At 36.9% G+C, this 27725-nt stretch overlaps 1 protein-coding gene across 3 annotated transcripts; it reads right to left on the bottom strand.

Moving 5' to 3' along the window:
• Positions 1-128: 128 nt before the first annotated feature.
• On the bottom strand, positions 129-26182 carry LOC110094627 (ubiquitin-conjugating enzyme E2 34). Of its 3 annotated transcripts, none has more exons than XM_028699276.1 (10): positions 25927-26182; positions 23390-23465; positions 14518-14572; positions 10912-10950; positions 10590-10653; positions 10404-10465; positions 10291-10330; positions 9967-9994; positions 2517-2608; positions 129-678 (listed from the first exon to the last, which is right to left on the bottom strand). In XM_028699276.1, the coding sequence occupies exons 2-10, from the start codon at positions 23444-23446 to the stop codon at positions 387-389; spliced, it is 729 nt and encodes a 242-aa protein (XP_028555109.1). In that variant the 5' UTR covers positions 23447-23465; positions 25927-26182; the 3' UTR covers positions 129-386. The 3 variants fall into 3 exon arrangements, with proteins under 3 accessions (XP_028555109.1, XP_028555110.1, XP_028555111.1); XM_028699277.1 differs by having other exon boundaries at positions 23390-23462; XM_028699278.1 differs by having other exon boundaries at positions 25953-26182.
• Between the last annotated feature and the right edge of the window lie 1543 nt (positions 26183-27725).

Here is a 27725-nt window from a genome sequence, read left to right as displayed (position 1 = left end):
ACTTCTCATGCTTAATAAATTATAACCCTTTCAATTAAAAATATCATCAAATATCATTCACCAAAAATTCACCTGGAATCTTCATGGGATATATACACTCATAAAATTTAGTAATCAACATGGAAGAATGGTCGTCTCATGGGAGCTATATATCCCATTAACTATTCGATTTTAATCATATTTTTTCCAACATTAAGAAATCATATGCCTAAACACAAACAACGAACAAAATAAAGATAGAATCCACCTTCACCGAAAAAATCAAAAAATACTACGAAGAGATTGAAATTTTTTTTGCCACAACAAATAGATCCGTTTGATTCTGCAATATCCAACACAAAGGCAAGCAGAAGATTCATATAAAATTAGCATAGCAGAATCGGATGTCAAAGCTGGAAGAGAGGCAAAGCCATGACTACACCGAAGACAGATGCAAGTAGCAAAAGATGCCAAAGGGAGACATTTCTGGTATGCCGCCTGTTCCTCACAATGTTTGCTGGAATGTTCTGTTCTACAGCATTTTCTGGTCTTTTGGCTGATTCATATGTGGTTGATGGAGTGGGATTCGTTTGCTGATTCTGAGTTGGTTGCTCTGAAACAGATTGTTCCAAGGCACGGAGCTGATTATGCTTCTCTACATATTCCGGGAATAGTTTTTTGAAATTTGGGCAGTTTTTGCTGTCAACAAAAGAGTAAAATTTCCATTAGTAATCTGAGTTCAGATTAAGGCTTCATTTGGAACGGGTTTCTTACTGCTTGTTAAAGCAGGTTTCTAGTATAAAAAATTTAAATTTTAAACCAAAAAGTTATTTTAAGAAGTAATAAAAAAAGTTGTCCAAAAAAACATTAAATTAAACTGAGTACAGGAAGCTGTTTAAATGAAGCGAGTCCAAACTATCCTAATACATAGAACCCCCTTTACGGGGAAAAAAGTGTTGAGCCAAATGTATCGACAGTTAAAAATGAAAATTTTCTTGATTTGTGTCCGAAATTGATGCGCTTGTAAGACTGCATCTCTCTTCGATTGGATCACATAAGTTGTCGACAAAAGAAATGAGTATTGGATTTATTTGTGTTAAAAAATCAACTAGCAAGCAATGATACACTAAGGTTTCGTTTGGGACGGCTTTCTTATTGCTTCTTAAATTAACTTTCTAGTATAAAAATTTTAATTTTATATTAAAAAATAATTTTAAGAAGCAGTTAGAAAATCATCCCTATATATATATATATATATATTAGGGGTTGTTTGGGTGGAAGCGTTAGCAGTGTAAACTGTAAAGCAGAAGGTTTGCAAGTATATTAAGTTTTTTGAGGATTGGTGGGAGAAAAAAGTAATTACAATGTAAAAATATTTTTTCTTTAAATACCTCGAAAGTTCTCTATCAACGCAGTTCAAAAGTGATAAATATGTTCGCACAGTTCCTTAAGTGCCCTTATGTGCGCCCCCTTTTTTCACTATGTTCGCCTTCCAAACATTCTTTCTCTGCCTAGCTTCAACGCATCCTACAAGTTAATACTACAAGGTTGCCTCAACCTGGCTATGTAACCTCTTGCAATGCCACTTTCTTGATGAAACCATCCCACCATACAACATGCTTGGTCTTCATTGGCCGTCAACTCCCTCCTGCTTTGCCTCCATTTCTAATCAATATTTTTAACCTTCTCTTGGGATGAAAACCATACAGTTGATCGGCTCTAGGTCTGATTGCCTCAGCTGAATGTAGCAGGCTCGAGGTTTCCTAAATGTTTGGTTATTAGTAATTTTTTACTTAGGCTTCGTGTAGGATGGCTTTCTTACTGCTTCTTTAGGCAGCTTTTTACAGCAAAAATTTTAATTTTTATACTAGAAAGCTGCTTTAAGAAGTAGTTAAAAAACCATCCCAAACGAAGCCTTATTCTACTGCTCGAATGATATGGATATTAGCTCTTGTTGTTTTCTATATTTTGAGAAAAAAATCATTTATCAATAGTTGTGGAGTTAACTGTACAATAGTGAGAAGGCAACCTTACCACTGCTTTTTATTGAAGCTTCACTCTTCATTTTATATCAAGCCAAACTAAAAGATTTACTTTACTAGCAAAAAAAAGCTACGAGAAATCAGAAATTAAAAAAATTACTATTGCATTCCAAAACATAAATTCTAAATGATTGCAACCAAGCAGCCCCTTAATGCAGCATTATTTCCTTTTGTCAAACCCCAGCTTTCATCATCGTTAATGTGGCTAGATTATTAAAAAGTTGATCAAGAGAAAAGAAGAGATTTCCTATTGTGGCAGATAAACCGTTACCTTTGTGTCAAATCTTCAACAACGATGGTTTAATAAATCTAATGGCAGATATGCAAGAAAAGTTCAATAAAACTACCTCCCAATAACGTTTGTTTTAAATAAACAGGTAAGTCTTAGCGGTATAACTTGAGGCAGTATCACAAGTTTAACTCCGAAAATTATATAGCTATTCAAACTATGATAGTTCAACAAATCACCATTATAAGGGGCTTCAAAGAATTCACCTTTCACAATTATATGCAAGCGAAGCCTTGGCCAAGCGTCGCTTTTCATCATCTGTACTCTTAATGCTTCCCGTAGTTTGACTATCATCCATCTGCGTACATAAACCATAAGATTTAAGCATATAAATAGGAAGATCAAGCATTCCCATATTTTAGAAAGGAGGATGCCTTAATTATCCTTGAAACCTACAGAATCTGATAAAATGCAATTTTTATTTATTTATATTTTTTTAAGGAATAACAAGTTCCAATACTATCAGTAATGGCATCTAAGTTCACACAAATAGATAAATCTGACACAAAAAAGTTATATGATTGCTTAACATTTTACTGAAAAAAAAAACCCAACAGTAATACCATTAAGTGGTGATTATGCAACCAAAAAAGATAGAATGAGTATAAGAACAATTTAATTCGATGGATTGACCTGAAGTTCAATCAATTTAGATAAATAGAAAATTCATTTAAAATTAGCAAAAATAAATTTTATATATATATATATATATTACACATTTTACTCATTTATAAAAAATATCAATACTTGAGGCAATGGCCAACAACTACACCTAAAAAATTAAAATTCCTTAAGCATCACATTTCAAAGGTATTTCATATATTCCCAACACGCCATTTAATATGCCTAACAGTATTGCCTCCCACCTAGTTCTACTAAAAAAAAAAAGAAACATCACTCACAAACGGGCTCTCCAATTCGAGCCCCATTCATATTTCTATTGATAAAGGAGAAAAAACCCCATTAGCCTTCATGCCCGTACCAATTTTTATAATCTAGCCAACCCATACAATCATCATATCTTGCTCCCATGCAGTAGCTATCCCAGCAACATATCCTCTCTCTTGCTACAAATCTCCACTAGAGCATAACTCTCCAAGTTACAATTGAAGACCTCTCTCTAAGCCTCCATCAGAAAATTCTCCCATCCACTGATCCATCATAATCATGCCATGGAACTTACACCTTATCCTTGATCACCATATATATTGCCATCATTAAGCCATATATGAAACCAAGGTTTAAAATTGTGCAATTGGTTATTTAAGTGTATTTTTCATGAGGAAGAAGCTGACATTTTGAAGTGCACGTCTTAAAATTAAATTTAAAATAATTAAAAAAATAAATTATTTGAAAGTAATCCTCCTCACGCTCAACACTACGTAGCATCAAATTTTGAGCTCAATTTCCTCTCAAAAAAAGCTTTGAGAGTAATCCAAAATTACCAAAGTACATCAAAAATTTTATTAAAATACTTAATGATCTGTAAAAATGAGTTAAATAAGTAAATATAAACAAGATGTCCAAACTTAACAAGTTAACATGTCCTTGTTCCTCAAATAAATTATTATGATGCACCGACACTTCTACTCAACGAGGTATGCAGTGCTTGACATGTATTGAACACAACAAGCCTTCGACACATGTTAGATATGCCGAAGACTGTGCAATTAAAAAATATTAAAACAAATTGTACATGCATATGCTAAATATTTTATGATTTTTTTTTTAAATACGATTTCTTGTAATTCAAATTTTTATTTATTAAAAATAAAAACTAAATTTCTTATTTCTTATCTACTAAATCAATAGCCTGCACTAAAAACCTCACTCCCTGAACATTCTCATTTTCATTTCTCTTTAATGATCACAACTAGGGTTTCACAATAATACTTGATGTCATCTCAACATCGACATTCGACACTATCACAACATCAACGTTTCAAAACCATCTCAACATCAAAATCTGGTGTTGTCTTGAAATCAACGCTCGACGCCAACAATTTATGCACACACAATCACGCCCGTACACCGCCTTGACATCTCATATTTCTCCAACGTCATTTCAACATCCACAACCAATGCTATCTCGACATCGAGGGCTGATATCGTCTCGATATCAACACCCAATGCCCAATCCAAAACATTGATGCCCGACTCTCAACACCATTATCATCTCCCCTCTTGATACCTAACACACGTCATCGATATCTCATTCGAGACATCATAATATTAATTATTTTAAGAACAAATTTTAATTAAATGACTATTTTTTAAAATTATTATTAATAGTATATTTATTCAATTTATGTACACTATTTTCAAAATATTAAAATTTTAATACTATTTCCAACTCACATCCGTGTCATATATTTTTAATAATTGAAATATCTGTTGTTCGTGCTACGTCATATATGTGTTATTGTATCCATGTTTATACATCATAGATTATGGGTCTTATGAAGTAGGCTTAGGTGTAAATTATAATGTTAATTAAGCTTTGAGATAACAAATTAAAAAAGCCTAACACTCCATAACATAAAAATTGAGGCATACATCCATAATAAACGCCTCAAATAGCACAACAACAATTATAACATATCATTCCATAACCCCACGTGAGGTTATGCCTCAAGGTGATTTCTGTGTGATATGACCTAACTTCATAATGCACAGTTTTAAACCATGCCCAAAACCAAGCATTTCTCGCAACCTTCATTGCCCCTCAATCCAGAGTAGCATCATCATTGATCATCTCTTAAAGAGATTATCAAATTCGATAAGGCGCCTCAAAGATCGGATCATCAAACTTCATACATTGATTAGCTGTCCTCAACATAGGTGCTAAATGTGAAGGATTCAATTGTGATGACTTTAAATTTAGCATCAAGAACAAAAGACAAGTGTATGCATCTCTTGGTGTTTTCCACTAACTATCCTGGGGATTTGTCTCGACCCCCAATCTTAGCATTGCAAAACTACTTTGACAAATTCGTCATTCCATACCTAGCTCGTCACAACACCTTATCAATAGTTTAAGCACATTGGTAATATTTACAATCACTCAGATCTCCACTTTAAGGCACTTACAAATTTTCATGGCAGTGTTTTTATCTCCTCAAAAGTACATCTACTGACTTCAACTTTTCTAGGTTTCCAGCAAAGCATGTTGACACATGGATTCATATTGGTGTCATAGTTGTTAAGTCTGTCTTCACCCCCAACTACTCCCACCAATCAACACATGTAACTCCTCTTCACCATCTCTTAGCACTTCCCCATTATAGTGTCTGCATATATGGGCCACCTCTCTTAGGTACACGACCACTTCTACAAAGGACTTGGCCTCCTCATACAATTGTTCAACCACGTTCTTGGTTCTCTCGATCATATGTCCAATTGCCTCAACAAATAATAGTAAGGGGGTTAACATATCATTGACACTTCTACGTGAACTCTTCACAGTTCACTCACAGATGTCGATATTCAACTCAAAAAAATTTCCTATCCCACCACTAATATATCAAGATTTCAATAGAATAATGAGGCTCTCAAATGGGGACATCCGACCGTGGAAAATTTATCAGAGCAGGAACCAGAGATCGACGGCCACGATTAGGCCACTTTATTTTTGATCTATTATTTGTATTTGATTTTAATCATGTATTTTTTCCATTTTTACCCTCATTTGAGAGAGTAGTCTTATTTAACCCTAGGTGGTACTTTTGTCTTTAAAAATGTCATTGTATTTTGGATATTTATAGCCCTTTCCCCTCATTTGAGAGGATGATGATCAATATTATGAAAATTTCAGCACTTGTGTTCTTAGAGTTGTGAGAACTCTTATGAGAGTGGAAGTCCCTAGTTGAGGACAAAATAATATCCATCAGCCGCAAAAAGCATTCGGGCTCATGACCATCTCCTCCACCAACTTCTTCTTCTTCTTTTCTTAGCACCCCCCCCCCCCCCCCCCCCCTCTTTCCAATCCCAAACCAAAACCTGACTGATCCACCCTTCCCTCTTCTCACTTGGCCCGAACCCTCGATCGCAACCCATGTCGGCACCCACCCACCAACCAACGACACCCATCTCCCTCTCTCCAAGTCCCCACCCCCCCCCCCCCCCAAGATTTGAATTTCAAAACCTAGCATTCAAGTCCTTTCCTAATTTAACTCCTTTTCAAATTTGGGAATCATTTAAATCTAGATTCAAATGAATTTGAATTTGAATTCTATTTCCTAAATAAGAAAATGTTAATTTAGAAAAGTCCCTCAAATCATGCTTTATTTGAATTTTAAATAGGAGCTTATTTAAATACCCTTTCCTATTTTAAGCTTCCAAATATAGTAATCCTTAACTCCCCAAATCAACCCCCCATACCCATGCTAGCCGCGGCCCAACTCCCTCCCTCTTCCCTTTTTTGAAACTTGCCATAACATCTCCTTTAAATAATAATTTGTATTTGGCAAGTTCCTAAATTCCCTAAATCAAATTCCCCCCATTCAATGCTAGCCGCTCCTCTCCCTTCTCTTATTTCTTCTCTTGTTTTTCAATTATTCTCCCATAATTATTCACTCCCAAGTTTGGAGATAACTTCCTTCTTCCTTGGGTCATCTTTCATCTCAAATCTCTCCACCTTTGATGTTGCTATTGCTGCCCTTAACTCGCCATAGCCAACCACCACCTTCCCTAACCCTAATCTCATTTATTCCAAGATTGGAACTTCACGTACTTGCTGTCCAAGGTTTCCAAGACCTGCAAGATTGCTGTCCAGAATTTCTTCAGACATCAGAGTGCTGCCCAAACTCTCTGGAGGTGCCATATTGTTGTTTGAATTTGAGAGAAGACTTTGCACTACTGCCCTTCCTTCAGAAGCAAGCACACATCGTCTTCGTTATCCCGTATCTCCTATTTTGGGTAAACTCTCTCCCTTCCTCACACCTTTTAATCCTCCATCAATCTTGGCATCGTGTGATCATGAAGATCTATCCGCATCGCCCAAATTAAGAGTTTAAGTAAGTGGATTCCCATAGTGACTATTCTACTTGTTAAATTAGGGATTCCTTTTAAAAACCTACATTCGCATGGCATAATTTGCTATGATTATTTTATGGTTCTAATCTTTTCTTGTGTAATTGATAACCTAAGCTTAATCACCAACTTGTTGGCTTAAAACTTTATTAAGAAATGCGAGAAGTTGACTAATTGCAAAACTCTATTCCTGTTTGTGTAATTTTCCAATCGCTTGCATTTTCTATTACATGTAGTCTTACATCACTCTCACCATTTCGTAAAACACTTTTCTCTTTTCTGAAGCATATCAGCTCGGAAACTTGTCTCCGAGCTCGTCAACTCCAGCCCTTCATTTGACAATGCCATCCCCTCATTCATCAAATACATTAAGTCACTGGGCAAGTTTATTGCTCCATTCTGGAACTCTATTTTTTAAGCAGCCTTAGTTAAACAACCTTTATCTTCGCAATCAGCTCTTTCAAGGATGTGTTTGAGACATAATTACTGCACATTACTTCTAATATTCTGACATGATATGACTAAATAATGCATTTATATCCACCTATCAATATATAATTTAACCTATCTATGTCCATACATTACATATATTCTTCTCAGCAAAAAAATATTGGCTTCTCAACAAGCTAGTTGATCCTCCAAGCAAGGTAAATGTCCTTGGCATGATTTGTAATGTTCTCAGCCAGATATTTAACACCTCACTAAGGCATGTCAGCTATTTAGTTAAATGGGAAAGCGCTTGGATGACAACAACCATATTCTTAAAATAATTCTAAATGCTATACGCATTTAATTGATTCTTGGATCTGGCAAACTCTCAAGAATAACCACACATATATATTTGGATTCATATATTGTACTCACCAGGTATTGTCAGCATACTAGTGAAGCTTTGTTTTAAATGCATTTGGTGACATATAAAGAAGAAGGTACTCATTTGAATAAGAAGGTTATGCAAACACCATCAGCTGAGTCACATTAATTTGATTCCTATGAGAGTATCTGAACTGTCCAGGCATACACAGAATCAGGATGGTTATATCACATAACTACTGGGTTGGATCTCTATTATTTTCAAACAACATGACACATACACCTCCATGACATGCAGGTGATACAAAAATATTAGGCCCAAAAGGGCATAATAATCATAATTAGGCCCAAAAAGGTCCATATAAATCAAATATATGCAATACATGAGTTTTGGTCCTCTCTTAAGAGGTACAGAAGCAACAATAATAATGCATCCAGGTGTTCTCCCAAGACGCCTCCACCTGACTTACCTGCTAATATATATAATTATTATACAAATGTTTCTACTACTGTTTCATCATTATTCATTAATATGTTACTTCACTAAGTTTATTCCTCTTTCTTCACAAATTCCCTAATGAATTGTGTTCTATAACTACTCATTTATGAGTAAGACAAGAGACCACACTTCATCATTTTCAAACCATGGCGACTAATTAGGCTCCTTAAAAGCCATGGTTGCAACCCATTTGATTTTAGCAGATTGGTCCACCAAGTTTAACTATCACAAGGGATTAATGAGACCTCCAATCCAATATCGAGTTGACTACCTATAGTACAAATGACATCTTCCAATCTAATGCTGACAACTTCCAGCCCATAATAGTACAAATGACATCCTTAAGAGTGTTCTCTATCTACAAGAGAGATATTTAACTATGGGGAACTTGCATCCATAAAAAATCTCAATCTTTTGTAATTAAAATAAATCCTAGTCTACAAGGGAAATCTCCATGAAACGCAAAGAAATCTACCCTTGAAATTCCATAATGTTCTTCGTGAAATCCCAATTGAGCAGAAGAAAATTTTCAATAAGCATTAGCTTTTTAGGATCCACATACATACTCCCACAAAATCTCTCATGCACATTAAAAAATATATATTTTAATGTCTTTAAATTTCATCAAAAAATTTATATTTAAAGTTTGAAGTTATTTTATCTATAACTAGTCCTCTTTTTCTACTGTGTATAAGTGTAAACTTAATTTAAGTTGCACATTAAAACTATTAATATATTGAGACCTTTTTCAGATCACATAGTCTAAATTATTTTACAATTCTTCAAGTATCAATGTATATGCTTTATATTTGTTTATTCAAAGTGAGGTCTATTTTAAGACTTATAGAAGTTTAATTGCAAAAGACCTGAAATTTTACATCCTAGCGACGGCATAAGCTTCATGATCACACAAATCATATTTCTAGATCAAATTGCCATTCTATGTCAGATTAGTATGCATTTATTGCTTATCAAACAAGAAAGCATAGCACTTGCAACATTACCAAACGAAGTGTTACATTACTTGGCCTAAGACAAAAGGGACAAATAGGACTTAAACTAGTGCTTCCATGCCCATGAGAATAAAACTTGGACGTTTAATATATCCCTCCTTTTATTGAGCATGAAATAACCCATTAAATCTAAACATCACCCATCCAAAAAAGGGACAATGCGGATGAAACAAATACACTAGGAAAAACGTATTGCATATCCGTAATGTTGTATATTACAAGGAAAAGGCCAAGAAAGTTGCAGGTGAAGTGAATACAAAAAAAAAATACATTATTATAGCTGGTGTAAAATGAACGTACCATAAAAGAGAGAAGTCCTGTAAGAATGCTGCATATAAAATGCAAAAAGAGAGAAAAATATAGTTAGATAACTGTAGTAAAGTTGTAAAAAGAAATCTAAGGACACTTTGCCCATATGCCTAACTAACAATGATATACATTACTAATTAAAGGTCCCTTCCACATATACATCAAACCATGTATGTAATCAAGCATGCATCTATATCCATTTAAAGGTCGAACAAAAGATGTACAATTGAGGACTTTAGATAGCACATAGAGTCAAAAGACAGAGATCCTTGAGAGCATGTAGCATTACCCCATACTAGTGTTATTTGCCATTACCTTGAGACAGACCAGATTGGGTTCCAACTCTCTGGATGAACTGAAAGATGGTGACAAGTTAAAATCAACTTTACTGTCAAAAATTAAGAAACGATTTCTGTAAAGAAACTTACAATCACTCATAGATAAGCAGATCTTTTTGTGAGGTGCAAATCGTCCACTAGGAGTTATCATGCTAGAAAACAAAAGAAGGAATAAACAGAATTATACAAAAAAAGACCCGAATAAAAACAAAAATAGTTACAAGTGTTGAACCATAGCTATTTATTTATCGTTAACCGAAGGCACGAGTAAGCTACCTAATGCTTGGAGGCTTGTATGGATATTCAGGAGGAAATTTGACTTTTCCATAATAATATCCACCTGCAAGTTAAAATCAATAAGACAACAGAGAAATCAAGAAAAGGAAAAAAATTAGTGGATGAAATAGCATTACTAAGAGAAACTTATTGATAAATATACTATTAGCACAGAATGATTCTACAAAAACCAGCAAAAAGTAATAAGACATTCATACTACACAATTACTGAAAGGAAAAACTAAAATTCGTAGCAATGACAATATAATATCAAATCCATTAATCAAGCTAAAGTAAAATATGATATAAGCATTTTAATTACCTTGAAACGGTGTGCCAGCGCTTCCCTCGAGAACATAGTCTGAATGGAGGGCATTACATTAATCAGTGCCAAGCATAATGATATAGGTAGAAATATATCGAAAAGAGGAAAAACTCAAGTTCAAATAAAATATTATTGGACCAAAAAGCTTTTAACAGTCGGAACAAAATAATTAAATTTCAAGTCAAAGATAAACCTTGGATTTATCAAGGTGATACACATACATTTAACTAGGCATTTATTTTCATATCAATTACTCGGGGAAATTATGGGTAGAAATAGTTATAATTAATTAGTATAACTACAAATAGTCATTTAGATTAGATAAATAATTATTATCTAAATAAAAATTTGATTAAGTAAATCACTGAATCCTCTTCCTATTTAATGTGTAGAACCATCTAAATGAAGCAAAGCAATTTGTGCACAAATTTATTTGTCATGGTATTAGAACCAATGCACTAAATCGGTCTTCATTTTTTTTTTCCCTTCATAAAGATCCCATGAGGATCCATGAGCCTAGTTTTGGTTTTGCTAGGCTAACTACTGTTCATCAAATTCAAATCACCATTAGTTGAAACAAGAATATGAGGTTGACTAAGAATAAACTTTTGTTCCTATAACCAAAATGACAACTGTATGAGTTATTTCAATTGTTGCTTCACAAAGATTGTCACTTCACCAAATGGATGTTAAAAGTACATTTCTTCATGGTGATCTCAATGAAGAAATCTATATGACTCTTTCAGCTGGTATTCCTACTTCTCCTACAGAAGTATGCAAACAAAAGTGGATTAAAAAAGGCACCTTGTGCATGGTTTCATAAATTTAGAACAACCCTATTTAAATTCTATTTTAATCAAAGCCAATATGATTCAACATTATTTCTTTATAAGACCTCTTGTGGAATTGCTCTTCTTCTAGTTTATGCTGATGATATTTATCATTACTATAATAGATTTTAATTTTAATTAGTAATCTACAAAAATATTTTCTAGCCACTGTTCATAAAAATTTTTTGTGCTCTTATCTATTTCTTAGATTTGAATGTGGCACTCATGTCTCTGGTACATACTTAAACCAACATAAGTATACACAAGGCCTGGTTCCTTCAGATAGCCTATAAAAGACAACCCCTGTGGACACTCATTTAAAAGTAAACACGAAGTATCATAGTGAAGAAAGTGATCTTCTTCCCGATGGCCGATACCACTACATTCAGACAATTGGTAGGCACTTTAGACCATTTAACAATTACCTAACTAGATATTTCTTCACATGACAATTTATATAAAATACTCATCGGTCGTATTTAGCTACCATTCAAGGAATCGTTCTTTCCATTTGATTCACCTCAACTTTTGAGATAAATGATGTGAATTGGGACTTATTGATACACAACGCTCAATCATAGGTAGGTATATGTTTTTTTGGTGATTCTTTGATCACCTGGAAAAATAAGAAATATCCATATAGTATAGGTGTAAATCATCTACTGAGTTTGAATATCATGCAATTTCTGCAACAAGTTCACAGATTACCTGACTTCAAGAACTTCAGTCTGAACTTGGCTTTCTCAGAACAATCCTACTCTCCATGAAGACAACACCAATGACATCTAAACTGTCGCCAATCCAATTTACCAAGAGCAAAGAAAACATATTAAAATTGATTGTCACTCAATTTCGGAAACTTCCAACAATTTTGTTATTTAGCTTACAAATATCTCCGCACACCTTCAAATTGCAGACACATTTACGAAGCCAAAAACAAGTTAACAGAAATCAATTTCTTGTGGGCAAATTGATGCTTCTTAACAAATGGAGTAATTTGAGGGGGGGATATCAACTTGGTATGCACGCATTTAATTAAGCATTTTTTCATATCGATTATTCAAATAAATTATGACTAGAAATAAGTATAATAAATTAACATAATTATAAATATTCAGATTAGGAAAATAACTATCTTTTGCTTTGTTTGGACAAATTTAATTGAGCAAATCACTCAATCACTATCTTGTATGTTACCTAACATAATTCATGCACAACTCCATTTGTTTTATTATTATTATTATTATTATTATTATTATTATGCACAACTCCATTTGTTGGTATTGACTACATCAATGATCAATTCTTAAAAAGATATGTTTGCTTAGAACAATACATCAATATCCATTGTAAGTGGCATAATGCTGCCCAACCATGATTAGAATATTCTGACAATCAATATGTTGAGAAACCAGTATGGAAGCAACATGATAAAGAGATCCTGCATCTTCACTAAAAGGCACTAAAATAATAGTAAAAACTACTACAACAACAACAACAACAAATAAATTAGTTTACACAAGATACAGCAAGCTGATATATGGGGAAAATATTAGCCCTCTTCATTTTGTGCAAATAAACTTTAATTAGTAATCTTTAGTCATACAAAATTAAATATTCAAATGAATAAATTTTGAGCATGAAGGCGTGGACCTTTAAGAGAACGCTAGAGTTTAAACATTAAAGCATCCAAATAAAGGTCAAAGATTGTACAACTTGCAGCTAGAATTATGCATTAGCGTCTAAACTAGTCAACTACAAAAGACCGGCTGGAAAGAAAAAGAAAAAACCCTAAATACTATAATCATTAGTGAGGATTCATAGCTCAAGGCTATGTTGCCTTATTCCAAAAACACTTTTGTATACTGTGAATAAAAAAATTTGACAACAAAAGCAGCTGTATTTGATAGCAAAAACCATAAGGTAAAAGTTAGACAAAAATAATTAACAAAAGCTATGCCTTTGCTAACACTAGGAGGTGGACATCAGAGAAAGACCCAACCAAGGAACCACAGGCTAGGTTTCAACAAAATGGTCAAAGTAATAACAGTGGTATCTGGTGAATGAGATCCAGATTTAATAAGCACATCCCTCATGTTCAGCGCCACTAGCCAGGTTGGAGATGAGGGGGTTGTTTGGGTGTGTGTGTGTTGTGGGGGGGGGATGAGAATTTGTTATGGGTGGAAATGGCGAGAAAGCAAAAGTCTATGCCCCACATAATTACCTACAGATAACAATCAGGCCCACTGAGAAGTTAACAAAACCATTTTGAGGGCACCATGAAGCCCATTCTAAAGCTGGATTGGTGAAGTGGACCAGGAATTGGAAAGTCTAATAACCAATTAAAAACAATACCACTAAAATGGAGTAATTATGAAGAGGAGCAAACAAGAAAAAGTTCCCATCCAAATTATGTAAGTTAACAATTATTTAGTTAACCCAAATTTTCTTCCAAGCAATAAGGTTTGGTAGGACTATTAGATTTAACAAGGGCGAAATCACATGAAGTGTACCAGTATGGAGGGAGTGCGGGGCTGAAAAAGAAGAAAATGATAGTTTTGGTCCTAAATATCAGTATATGCAATTCACAAAATTTAATGCTAAGTTGAGCAGAAAAGTGGATTAGAATAAAGCCACAAGATATTTTAACATATAACCGCATCTAAAGACAAAGAATTATTCAAATAACAAAAAAGGTAAAACCTGAAAGAGTGCAACATTAAAAGGATTTAATGATCTCATATAATGGACCAAACTAGTTTAGTATACTCACGCCATTCTAGGATATCACTGGGTGATGGACAGGCTACAATCTGGGGAACTGGTTCCTGTAGATTGGCAGTGGATTAATTAAGCATTTAAAGTGGCAAATGAAAACAAAAAAGTACAAAGAGATGTTCTGCTAAGAAAATTTAACATATGTGATATGATATTTCGCAAAAAGAGAATGCTACTGATAGGAAACACTTGAAGATCTCATGTGAAAACCTATCAATCTTGGAAAAATAGCAAGAAAATATCCACCAAACTCTGAGGAAAAATCAGAAAACAATGATTTTATTGCAATAATCAAATATAACAGAAGGAAAATACCAAGATATAGTTAATCCTTAATTCGAGAGGATCCATCTCTCCCAATCCCCAGACGTCGCTAGAGCCCAAATACGCCAAGTACTAAAGACAACAAAATCAGCCACAATTATCAGATAACCCAAACCCTAATTTTCCCTTCCTACTTAAAGCATACAATTAAACAACACAAGCCAAATCCCTCTACAACCCTAGCCGGCCCCTCCTTCCTAATGGGATTCCCTAGTGGGCCCCACAATTGCCTTGGGTGGCAACTCCCAAGGTGCGGACTTGCTTGGTCCACCTCATGTAAACCTGAGCCAGCCCTTTGCCTAGGGCCGGCTAAACTGGTACAGCATGGACCGGTCTAACAATACCCTCATCCCAAAGAATCACCTTGTCCTTAAGGTGAAAGGAATGAAACTGATGCTTCACCCTCTCATAGAGCTCCCATGTGGCGTCGTAGGATGGTAGGCTCTTCCATTTGATCAGAACTTCCTTAGTTCTCTCTTCTCCCTGATGAACCCCCATCAACTCTACTGATCTACCTCAAGTCCTCTGTCAATGTCACTGGTAGCTCAGAACTCGCGTTGCAGGATCCCCAATTGCCCTCCTCAGTTGGGATACATGGAACATGGGATGTATAGTTGATGTCGATGGTAATTTCAGTCGATATGCCATCACTCCAATGCTCTCTAATACCTCATATGGACCAAAGTACATTAGGGCAAGATTCTCATTCCTCCTGTTGGCAACTATCTTCTGCCTGCAAGGCCGGAGCTTCAAGAAAACCCTCTCTCCTACCTCAAATTGGATGTCCTTCATATGCCCATCTGCATGTTTCTTCATAATCTATTGAGCCCTCAATAGATGTCTCTTCACTTCTTCCAACACCCTATCCCTCTCCTCCAAGTACTCCTCTACTAAAGAAATTGGGGTGATTACTATGCAAAAAATGCACCAGGTGAGGTGGATCCCATCCACACAACACTTTGAATGAGGTCATCTGAGAAGCCGAATGATAATGAAGTGTTGTACCAGTACTCTACCTATGTTAATCACTTGTCCCACAGCCGGGTGTCTCCGACACAAAACATCATACGTATGTCTCCAAGCTCCTATTGATCACCTCTGTCTGTCCATCTGTCTACGGGTGATAGGCAGTGCTCCTCTTCAGTACTGTCTCATGTAGTTTGAATAACTCCCTCCAAAAAGTGACTGAGGAATACATTATCCCCTTTTAGATACTATAGACTCTAGTATTCCATGCAGTCTAACCACCTCCGTGATGAAAGCTAATTGATGTAGGACTAAGTGCTTAAATGGATGAAATAAGAATTTGCACGAGTTCTTGAATTAAGCAATTAAAATTAGAACTATTAGCAAATACAAACGATCAAATAAAACATAAGAGTGGTCACTTCCGTTTAGGCTAAGTTGCACACTAAGCACTTGGATTATCAAAACAACATAGAAAATCAAGTCATGCAAATAGAATAGTTTTCAACAAAAATCCCTAATCTAACAATAAGATTAGAAGCAAATAAAAGTGCAATCAATCCTACGTTTACTAAGCTTTGGCAATGGCGAGATAAAATCCTACGTTTACTAAGCTTAGGCAAAGGTGAAGCGTGGCTCCTTGTGATTCGTCATCACCTACAAAATTAGAAGATTAGGAAAATAATTGAAAAGAAGGGAGAAGTTCACCTTAGTCAAAGTCGGGAAACAAATAGCCGAGATGTTGAAGAAGTTGTCGTAGGAGAAGTCATATATTGTTTTCGGGTCAGCCATCCATGCGAGACGTTACTGTTTTGACTTTGGGAAGGTTGGATGACAAGGAGAGGCTTCTCCGATGTTGCTACAGCAAAAAGAATCCAGCCGAAACTGCTGGACAGCAGTTTACTGTGTTTAAACTTCAGGACAGCAGGTATAATCTGTCCAGAATGCAGAAATCTTTTCTGGACAACAACCTATATTGCTCAGAAAAGCCTTGGGCAGCTTCTTTCTGATGCTGGAAAACTTTGGACAGCAATTTCGGGCTTCCAACGGTGCAGGACGACAGGTTTCCCTGGCTGGATAGTGGGGCAGGTAGCAGAATTTGGATGTGGAGAGAAGCAACCGTGAAGGTGGCCTAGAGAGGAGGTAGCCGGGTTTGGAAAAGGGGTTTAACGGGAAAACATGGGGACGGGTAAGCTATGGCTGAGTTGGGAAGTGTTTCCAAAATAATGGGCTGATTTTAAGGGAAAGAAATAATGAGGTGGCTAGTTGGGGGGTTTGAATTATTTCCAAGAGAGCAAGGAAAGAATTCCCAAAGGAATTCAAGAGGGAGGGCCGGCAGTAATAGGAGTGAGGGAGGGGATGTGGGGAATTTAAAAGAAATTTCCTAATTCAAAATTAAGAAATAGGAAAGATTTAATTAAATCCTTTCTCATTTAAAATTCAAATAGGAGTTTAATTAAAAAACTTTCCTAAAATAGATTTAGTAAATTAAGAAAGATTTTGAATTTCAAATCAATTGTATTTGAATTCAAAATCGGTCCAATTTTGATTCAATCTAAATTAGGAAATTATGCATTAGGGAAGAAAGGGAGGAAGAGGGGTGAAGGGTGAGGCCGGCGGCTAGGGGAAACTAGGGTCGGCGGTTTGGACGGGCTTTCGGGCAAGGTGGCCAGCGGCTTGTGGGGGAAATTGGTGGAGCTTGATTAGGAGGAATTTCGGTGGGGTGAAGGTGCGTTGGGTTGGTCGGGTGAAATTTGGATGGTGGCCGGCGGCTTAAAGAGGTGAGAAGGGATTTCAAACCGGTGGCTAGTTGTGGAAGGAAGGAGAAGGAAAAAACGATAGGGAAGGTAGAACCACGAACCCGGCCGTCTCCAAGGTTGGTGGGTGATCCGTTTTCCCTCTCCTAGGGATCTCTCCAAAGTTCTTTCCAAGAACTCTCAAACTCTCCCCAAACACACAAGTGCAAGAAATTTTTCATAATATTCATTCATTAATCAAAATAGAACAAAGTGGGGCTTTAAATAGCCTCATACAAATGACTCAAAACAAAAGACATAAATGCCCTTTGGGCTTACATACAACAACTCTCATAAGAGGAGTACAACGGGAAATAATAAAATACACCTAAGCAAATAACAAAATACATGAATAATAAAATACATCAATGACTCAGAAATATAAAGACTCGATTGTGGCCGTAGATCGGCGGCCACGTCTCTGATAAACTTTCCATGATGATCTGATGTCCCCATCACTAATGCCACTGTTATTGCCGTGTAGGGCTGTCGTAGGGGAATAAAATGAGCATACTTACTCAATCGGTCTACTACCACTAAAATCACTGTGAACCCTTCCGATTGGAGTAATCCATCTATGAAATCCATGGATACCTCCTCGCACACCTGACCTGGTAAAGCTAAGGGCTGCAGTAAGCCAGTAATCCTCTTGGATACATGGCTATGTACTTGTTCCTCTGACAGATCTCACATCTGGCTACCAACTCCTCCATATCTTCCAGTACAACTCTAAGGCGAGTCACTTGTATGTCTTATGCATTGTTGAATGACCCCCAACAATGCTCATATGGAACTCCTGGAGAAGGTGTGGAATATAGACTGATATCTTAAGCATCACAAATCTCTCATGGTATAGAAGCCTCTCCCCTTCTAAAGAATAGCCCGAGTGGCTACTCCCATCCTTCAATAAATCTGCCATAATCCTCCCCAGCTCCTTATCTCGTGCACTTTCCTCCTTATTGGCCCCCCAACCCAGCATCAGTGGTATCAACACTATTATCGTCTGTAACTCTCCCATACATCTAGACAAGGCATACGCTGCCTTATTCTCTATCACTGGCATGTATTGGATTTCAAAGTCATATCACAATAACTTTGATAGTCATCTCTGGTGCTCCTCTATCATCATCCTCTGCTCCAACAAGTACTTCAGGCTCCGCTAGGCTATCCTGACAATGAAATGCCGACCTAACAAATAACGTCGCCACTTTTGGATGGCTAAAACAATTGCCATCAATTACCTCTCATAGATTGACTTTAGCCTGGCTATAGCTATCAACACCTGGTTGAAGTAAGAGATGGGTTGATGGCTTTGCATGAGTACTGCTCCCAATCCATATCTTGAGGCATTTGTCTCCACTATGAGGACCTGAGTAAAATCTGGTAGGGCCAAGACCAGCACGGTGGTCATGGTCTTTTTCAATCTCTCAAAAGTTATTGTGGTCGTCTCCCCCCGCAAGAAGCCATCATTCTTCAACTATTCTGTCAATGTTCATACAATGGTGCTATAGCCCTTCACGAACCTCCTGTAGTAGCCAGTCAACTCTAAAATCTCCTCAGCTCCCTAAAATTCTTGGGTAGTGGTCATCTCAACATAGCTTCAATTTTGGCCTGATCTATAGCTACACCCTTCTGAGAGACTATATGTCCCAAGTACTTCATACTGGCCTGGGTAAAGCAACATTTCTTCAGATTGTCTCTCAACCGATGCTCGTGCAATACCTCTAAAACCTTCCTAAAGTGCTCCCAATGCTCCCCATCTGACATGCCAGAATATCATTAAAAAATACCAGCACAAATCGCCTGATATAGGGTTGGAAAACCTTATTCAAGATGGACTGGAAAGTGGCTAGGGTATTAGTGAGGCCAAAAGGCATCACTTGGAACTCATAATGCCCATCATGAGTTCTGAAAACAGTCATCAATACATCCTCCCTTTTTATTCTAATATGATGGCACCCTGACTTTAGATCTATCTTGGTGAAGATAATTGCCCCACTCAGCTCATCCAACAGCTCATCTATCATTGGGATAAGAAACTTGACCGGCACAGTTTTCTTACTCATCGCTTTGTAGTCCATGCATAATCTCCAACTCCTATCCTTTTTTTTTAACTAGTAACATTGGGCTAAAAAAAGGACTCATATTGCGCCTGATAATCCCTACTTCCAGCATCTCTCTGATCAACTTCCCAATTTCATCATTTTGAAATTAAAGATAGTGGTAGAGCCTGACACTGATGGGTGACACACCTTCCCTCAAGGTGATAGCATACTCATGCTCTCTTTACGGTGTCAATCCCTGAGGTGGGTGAAAAACCTCATTGAACTGCTGAATCAATGGTTGTACCGAAAGAGTGATGTCCCCAACCTCCTCCAATCTGATCCCCTCCAATCTCTATAGCTCTACCAGATAACCTTCCCCAACCTCCTGTATGCTCTCACCATGATTTTAAGTGAAACTTTGGATTTGGAGAGCTTTGCATCTCCCTGATCATTACCCTTCTCCCTTCCACCACCAGCTCCATCGTTAATGCTCTCTAGTTGACCTTAGTATTCCTCAAGGTATGTAGCCACTTCATCACCAGGATGGCATCAATACTTCCCAACTCCAATGGGAGAAAATCCTCCCTCACCTGAACCCCTTATATGATCAACACTACTCCCGAACAGATCCCCTGGCCCGTCTCCACCTTCCCTATACACATTATTACTCCATAACACCCTGTATCCACCAATGTCACCCTCAATTAGTCCACGACCTGGTTGGAGATGAAATTTTGAGTAGTTTCACTATCAATCAATGCCACCACCTCCTTGCCTGCTATTTTCCCCTTCATCTTAACAGTATAACACGGAGTGAATCCTACCACTAAGTTCAGGGAGACCTTTGTCATGTTCAGATGCAGCTTGTCCTCCTCTCCCCCTATCTCACTCTCACCTTCCTACTCAGTTTTCTCATCATCACAGACGGTGAGAACCTGAAGATTTAGATCCCGACATCTATGTCTTGGAATATACTTCTCATCACATATGAAGCATAATCCATTCACCCTCTTCTCCTACATCTCCCTCTTAGTCAATTTTTTGAAGTTCCCCCAACTTCCTCCTCCCACTAGCTTCTCCCTTGGGGTCCCATGAATGTTGCCCAATACAGGCCCCTTGGGTGCTAAGAGAGTGGTAGTCATCTTGTAAGAGCCACCTAAACTGCTGCCTCTAGCTCCCCTCTCCTGGTACTTCTGATCCTCCACCTGTTGTGCCAACTCCATGGCCTCTCCCAAGTCAAGATGCCTTATGACCCTCACTACTGTTTGAATCTCTGATTTGAGTCCCTTCATAAAATTCTCCTCTAGAATAGTCTCCGATGGTCGATCCAATCAACTTGCCATGTACTCAAATCTCTCACGGTAATCTACTATGAAGCCTTCCTGCACTAGTGCAAAGAATTTCTCATAGAAAGCCTCTCCCCTGCTGGTATGGAAACATTCCAATACGCATTCCTTGAACTCCCTCCAACTCAGTATGGGCCTTCTCATGTCTCTCCATACCAAGCCAACGCCTTCCCTTCCAAATATAAGCCAGCTACCGTCAATTTCTCTTCCTTCGTCAACCCATTGACAGCGAAAAATACCTTTCTACCTTGTAGATCCACCCATGTGCCTCATCCTCTTCAAAAATGGGCATATTCAGCTTTCAAACCTTCGGATCTCCCCCATTTCTCCTGATTCCTCCATAATTTCCCCTTCCTTAAGTGTCCCGATCCTCTCTTCTATGCTCATACCCATACCCATCTTCACTTTCTCATATTCTTCGTTCAAAATCAGCACCCCTCCTATCATAATCCCCCTCTTTTCTTTCCCAATCAGCACTCCTTGGTTCATGCCCCCCACAACAATGCCTCTCTCCATACCTTCCACCTCTCTCCTCTACGATCTCCACCTTGTTTTCACTCCTACAAATTTCAGAATTCGTATTTCTCCCTACCGGACCTCTTTCCTCCGATGCCACCGTTTGATTTTAATTGTCCAATATCTTCTTCATCATCTCATGAAGATATGAAACTTAGCCTTCCATGGAGGATGTTTTATCCTCCACTGTTGCTTTCATTCAGCTCATCTCCCCTTCAAGGGGAGTGCTTCCAACGCATTCACTTTCTTGGTCGTCATCAATACCCGAATTTTTGTTGGACTAAAAAATCTGGATTTCGACAACAAAATCAGCAAAACAGCCCCTTTCCGGATAAAATTCAGCCGTCGGAATTCACAAAAATAGCCCAAAAAGTATCAAAACTGCTCTAATACCACTTTGATAAGAAACACTTGAGCTTGAAGATCTCAAGTGAAAACCTATTAATCTTGAATAAACAATGAGAAATATCCACCAAACTCCGAGGAAAAACCAAAAAACAACGATTTTATTGCAATAATCAAATATAACGGAAGGAAAATACCAAGATACAGTTGATCCTCAATTCGAGAGAATGATCTATCTCTCCCAATCCCTAGACGCCGCTAGAGCCCAAGATGCCAAGTACTAAGGGCAACAAAATCAGCCACAATTATCAGATAACCCTAACCCTAATTTTTCCTTCCTTCTTAAAGCATACAATTAAACATCACAAGCCAAATCCCTCTACAGCACTAGCCACCACCTCCTTCCTAATGGGATTCCCTAGTGGGCCCCACAATTGCCTTGGGCTGCAACTCCCAAGGTGCAGACCTGCTTGATCTGCCTCATGTAAACTTGAGCCGGCCATTTGCCTATGGCCGACTGGACCGGTCCAGCATGGACTGTTCTAACAGCTACCCGAAGAAATAATAGAAATCACGAAAAATACCACAAAGAAAACTATGCATATACCATTTTGCAAGAGTGAACAAAAGTTAAACTATATTTTCTCCAATGGTTGATCATGAAATTCTGCAGACCTCCTGAATTAGATATAGTAGTGTTTATACAATAAAAAATCAAAGGGAAACTCAGCAAAAGTTTGATTGGATCATTGTGCATCCACAGGAAAAAATAAATAAAATGAGATGATCACATTATTAGCTTTACTTTAGAGCATGTCCTTTCTTCCAGTTCATATAAAGCAACAAACACCATCTAGAATAATCTTAAAAATCATAAATAACATTGAGACTTGGTTCACTAAAATTTGCTGCTGGAATCTTTACATGAAAACCATCTCTTCAATATAAAAATTGCAAGCCTAGCACTCTAAGTAGAGTGATAATAGAAGCGACCATGGGAGGATTTTTTTTTTTTTTTTTTTTTTTTTTTTGCTTCTTACATTTATTGGGACTGGGAAGGTGACGCAATGGCAGTTGTATTATTTTTTATTTTATAAGGTGTGGAGTTCATAAATGTGGTGCTTATAGTGATTATTTTTAGGGGGGCAAAAAAAAAATCTTTATACAGTGCTCCTTGACTGTCACCCTCTCTTTCCATCTCTCTTCTACCTATCTTCTCCAATGGACCGGTCTAACAAATTATTGTGAAAAGATTGTGGAGGAAAATGGCTAGGTCAAATATAACATGACTATAAGTTGTGAAAAAGATATATACAATAGAAATAACACATCATGTAACACTTAGCAAGGATGAGTGGAGAAGAAGAATTCATACTACAAACTCATAATAGTTGGATAAGAAAAATGATAATGATGACAAAGATGAAAGTTACTCCATGTAAGAAAAAATCATTTTAGTGAAAGATGAAAGGTTAACAAAAACAATTCTTAATCAATTTATGATGCATACGGAGCTAAGATGAACATACCTTACAGAGGGCATGGTATTCCTTTTGAAGCCGTTTCACACAAGCTCTCTCAGCCATCAGCTAGACGACCTGGCTTCTGAATAGAAAGCAATGGACAGTAACGACCTTAGTATGAAAGCTAAATCTCTAAAGGTAATCAAAGTTTGATGAAGCCAAACTAAGAAACAACATCGAGCAATGGAGAACTCTAAACCCATTCAAAGTAAAGTAGAAGTGAAATAAAATGACTGCATAAAACAAGCAATAATAGCAAAGTGAAGAATGTAAGATATTAGACTGACTTATATTCTGAACAGAGATAAATGCCAAAAACTTCTTATAGCATTTTAATACATAGACATAGAGAAATTTATAGAAAAATTTGATCAACAAATTAATAATCTCTGAGAAATCACTGAAATATTGACAAAAAATTGCTTTCCTTCAATCATGCAGAAACCTACACCCGTGCTAAAAAGTTAGCAAAGCAGATTCAAATATGCAATGCAATCATATCCAAACCTTGAAAACCAAAGGTTTTACAAAGTATACAAAAAATAATTACAGCATGATTTTGTCCAACGACTGTCTAAATAAGTCAAACCAGGATTATGTAGAAGATTCCTTTAGGTGGATAAATAATTGGGGATGCACTAGAGCTTAGTCCCCAAATTTCATATTGGTTCCGAACAAACAAAAGCTAAGGCAAGTCCACAATTTAAAAGGTTTTTTAACGCTCTGGAAACTAATAATTAAAATCTCCACAACCCAAAAATCTATTATAAACATAAATAAACTGTAGCAAACTAATATTACCACAATAATCACACTATTCACTGTTATTGTTGGCGGTGGTGCTACTACTTCAATACTAATAAAAAAATTGATATCTGTCAATCATATATCTTCATTGTGAAAAAATTTCTATAATAGTACAAAAAGTTGTACCCAATGGAAGAGACTCTAACCAATTGCAGGGTCTACGAAGTAGCTTATTTCCATGATCAAAAATTTCAAAACCATTTCCCCAAACAAAAAAAAAGTAACCTATGCCATTCATTTTATCTTTATCCAAACAACTCCAAATTATTCCTTTTACACTACATTCATTTTTTCAGTCAATCAAATAGCCCATTAATACTAGCAAAATATAATAGACAAAATAACAACAACAACAATTAATAATAAATAATATAGTCTCTAAGATTATTGACAAAATTATATGGTTGTGATAAGTTCAAACTATTAAAAATGACCAGTAGCATACAACATCTAAAAAGAAATCAATATATTATATAAATGTAACGTGGCCAACAAGCTTGAGAGTAGATATAACACAACGACCATGTTGAAACCATCGTGGCTTGAGTATTATTGGACATAAATTTGAAAACATCCACTTTTCGACGAGGGTAAAATATCTCCATCAAAAAAGGCCCACTCATATTCTTAGAAGTTAGAATTGATATGATAATAGTTGTAAAGGGTAAAACTTCAAGCATAATGTATATTTTCTCCTAAAACATAAAAACTAAGGCAAAAGAGCCAAGTTGCACAAAAAACGATATAGGTAGATCTATCCAGTTAGGATTGTGGGTTAGGCTTAAGTTAGACATATATAATGATAGGCTAGCCGTAAATATAAGAGAAAAAAATCAGCAACTGCTTCTGTTGTAAGGATTAGCTTGCCAAGGAAAATTACAGACGTACCACATAAAATAGATGATAAGATTGTGTACATCACCCTTCCTTGGCTTTGCATTTGCAAGAGCTCAATGCACTAGTTATGCATTTTTTTATGTTGAATTTGCAAGATTGAGGAAGGAAAGCAGATAATTTACAAGGTTATTAGCAACTGATTGGTATTCCATATTGCATACAATCTTTAGTTAATTCAGTGGGGGTGCAGTTCCATGGAAGGAGATAGTAGCCAATAAAGGACAATGCTCAGCCCAAAGATTAGACATCAGAACTTATTCTTGTGGCTTTAAATTAACCATTTATCTCTTTTTTCATAACCATGATTTGAATTTCAATCCCAGAATCCTCAACATCTGAAGGGCACATAATGGTACTTCGTGTTCTTGTCTTGAGTCCATGACAAGTAAGTGCATTGTTCTTAAGAGAAACCATGAAGAAGATAGTAGCCAAAAAGGTCAATACTCACCTATGCGTATTAGAATCAAGAGCAATTATTGTGGTTTTGAAATAAACCTAATCATTGTTTTGAATTTTAAATCCCAGAACCCATAATCTGAAAGGTACAGAATGGTATTTCGTGTTCCTTCCTTGCTGCCATGATAGCAAGGGAATGAAAATCATGTGAATTAGGGTCAGCTAGAACATCACTATAGAAACTACTCGCGCAACAACCATGAAATATTAATCGAATTGGGATGCGCAAACGAATACAAAAAGAGAACTAGTAAAAGATTGATAAGCGTAATCTTTTAAAAAACCAACAAACAAGCAGCTTGTTTCATAATAAAGCTCCTTCTAGGAACAGATCCGAAAATTCTCGATGCATAACATATATCCTTAAAAGATACGGAAATTACCAAAAGAAAAAGTGCAGATAACTGACAGAATAAGAGAGGAAACTAGTGCACGATGACGAGCCAAGTCCGTTGAGCGAAGCAGTCCCCTGGTTCCTATGGCCAACGATTAGGGTTTGAGATCTTCAGAACTGAGAATTGAAGCAGATCGTAAAACCAAGCGGAGAATGGAGTCGGACGGGGGAAAATAGGGAAGGGTTCCGCGTCGCTGTAGGCGACGGGTCTGCTTAGGCTTCTTTTTACGCTGAAATTACTAAGGGCACCTACACAAATAACATTTGTGAACATATTTCCCCAAAAAAAAAAAACACATTTGTGAACACTGCGACGTTTAATGTGAATAGTGAGACGTTCAAAAAAAATTTTTGAGGTAAAAATATTGAAATTTAGAAAATGAAATGAGAAAGAATATATATTAGAATAGAAAATAAATTATTATTTGATATGATTGTTTTTTATATTGAAATAAAAAATAGATTGTTTGGTTGGAGATGCATAAGGTGGGCTAAGGGTGTCAATATTTGACACGACATGAAAATCCGATCCAAATTTGGGTTAGACTCGACTCCGTTTCCAAAAATGGTAGGGTTCGGATTTCTCGGATTAGACCCGTTTGAAAAATGGGTCGGATTTCGGTTAACCTGACGGGTTGCCGGGTCAATCGAAAACATGTTTGAATGGACTGCCCGAGACCTGCCCATGGCCTACCCGCCCTTGCCCGGATGCCTGTGGATCTGCCTAAACCTGCTCATGCACCCTACCTGCGCCTGCCCGCCGTGCCTGCGAAGCTACCCGCGCTGCCAGCACCCGGATTAGAACGTCGGGTTAGGGTTCGACTCGTTTTAACACGAGTCAACTTCCGGATTCGACCTGAACCCCGACTCGTGACCCGAAAATTGACACCCCTATGTGGGTATGTTAAAAATATATTGCTCACTTGTAAGGAAGAACCATTAACAACCGATTATAAATATATATATATAATATATAATAATATATATAATATATATATATATATATAAATATATATATATATAATATATATATATATATATATAATACTATATATATAATATATAATTTTAACCAATAATAATATAAAGAGGAATTTATTATTACTTATAATATTTAAAACTAAGTAAATATATTTGTATTATTTTTAGATGAAGTACGTGTTAAATTTGAACTCAAATTAAAATATTTTTCTTAAAATGAAGGATGATATTTCGTTCTTCCACATTTTCGGTATTCCTCCATTGTTTTTTATCATCTTTTTGTTTTAGATTTGTTCTCCTCATAACAAGGTAAATAATTGAGTAGATGAAAATTAGTTTAAGATCAAATAAGAGAGTATGATTTTTGTTTATGTTTGCGTGTATCGTACAACGTGAATATTAGAACACTTCAATAGAGCTCTAATTATGTACCATAGCCAAACTGAGGGCGTGGGGCACTGGCCCTAGACATCTCAATATTGGACTCGACCCGAAAACACGACCCGAAACTCCTGACCCAAAATTTCGGGTTTAGGTTTACCCGTACCCAAACCGAAGCGGGTCGGGTTCGGGTCCTGAAAACCGACCCGTTGAAAGACCACGTCGGTTCGGTTGACTCGGAACCCGAGAATAACCCGAAATGACCCGGAATACACACCCCTGCCCGGGAATAGACCCCGCTGCCCGCCTACCGCGCCTGCCTGCCTGCCTACCCGCCTGCCTGCCTGCCTGCCTGCCTGCCTGCCTGCCGGACGAGTCACATCGCGTTGCGCGCCCAGGTCAAGTCGCATCGCGTCCCGAGGCAAT

Source organism: Dendrobium catenatum, unplaced genomic scaffold (assembly GCF_001605985.2).
Source record: "Dendrobium catenatum unplaced genomic scaffold, ASM160598v2 fragScaff_scaffold_1226, whole genome shotgun sequence".
NCBI classification, from domain to species: Eukaryota; Viridiplantae; Streptophyta; class Magnoliopsida; order Asparagales; family Orchidaceae; genus Dendrobium; species Dendrobium catenatum.
This window is presented reverse-complemented; position numbering and strand designations above follow the sequence as displayed.

Excerpts from the sequence above, each read along its gene's own strand:
- LOC110094627 (XM_028699276.1), bottom strand. The coding sequence starts at position 23,446 with ATGGCTGAGAGAGCTTGTGTGAAACGGCTTCAAAAGGAATACCATGCC. Across the intron at positions 10,466-10,589 it reads TACAAGCCTCCAAGCATTAG|CATGATAACTCCTAGTGGAC; the intron begins GTAGCTTACTCG and ends TTTGTTTTCTAG. Across the intron at positions 2,609-9,966 it reads CAGGACTTCTCTCTTTTATG|ATGGATGATAGTCAAACTAC; the intron begins GTACGTTCATTT and ends TTATGTACGCAG.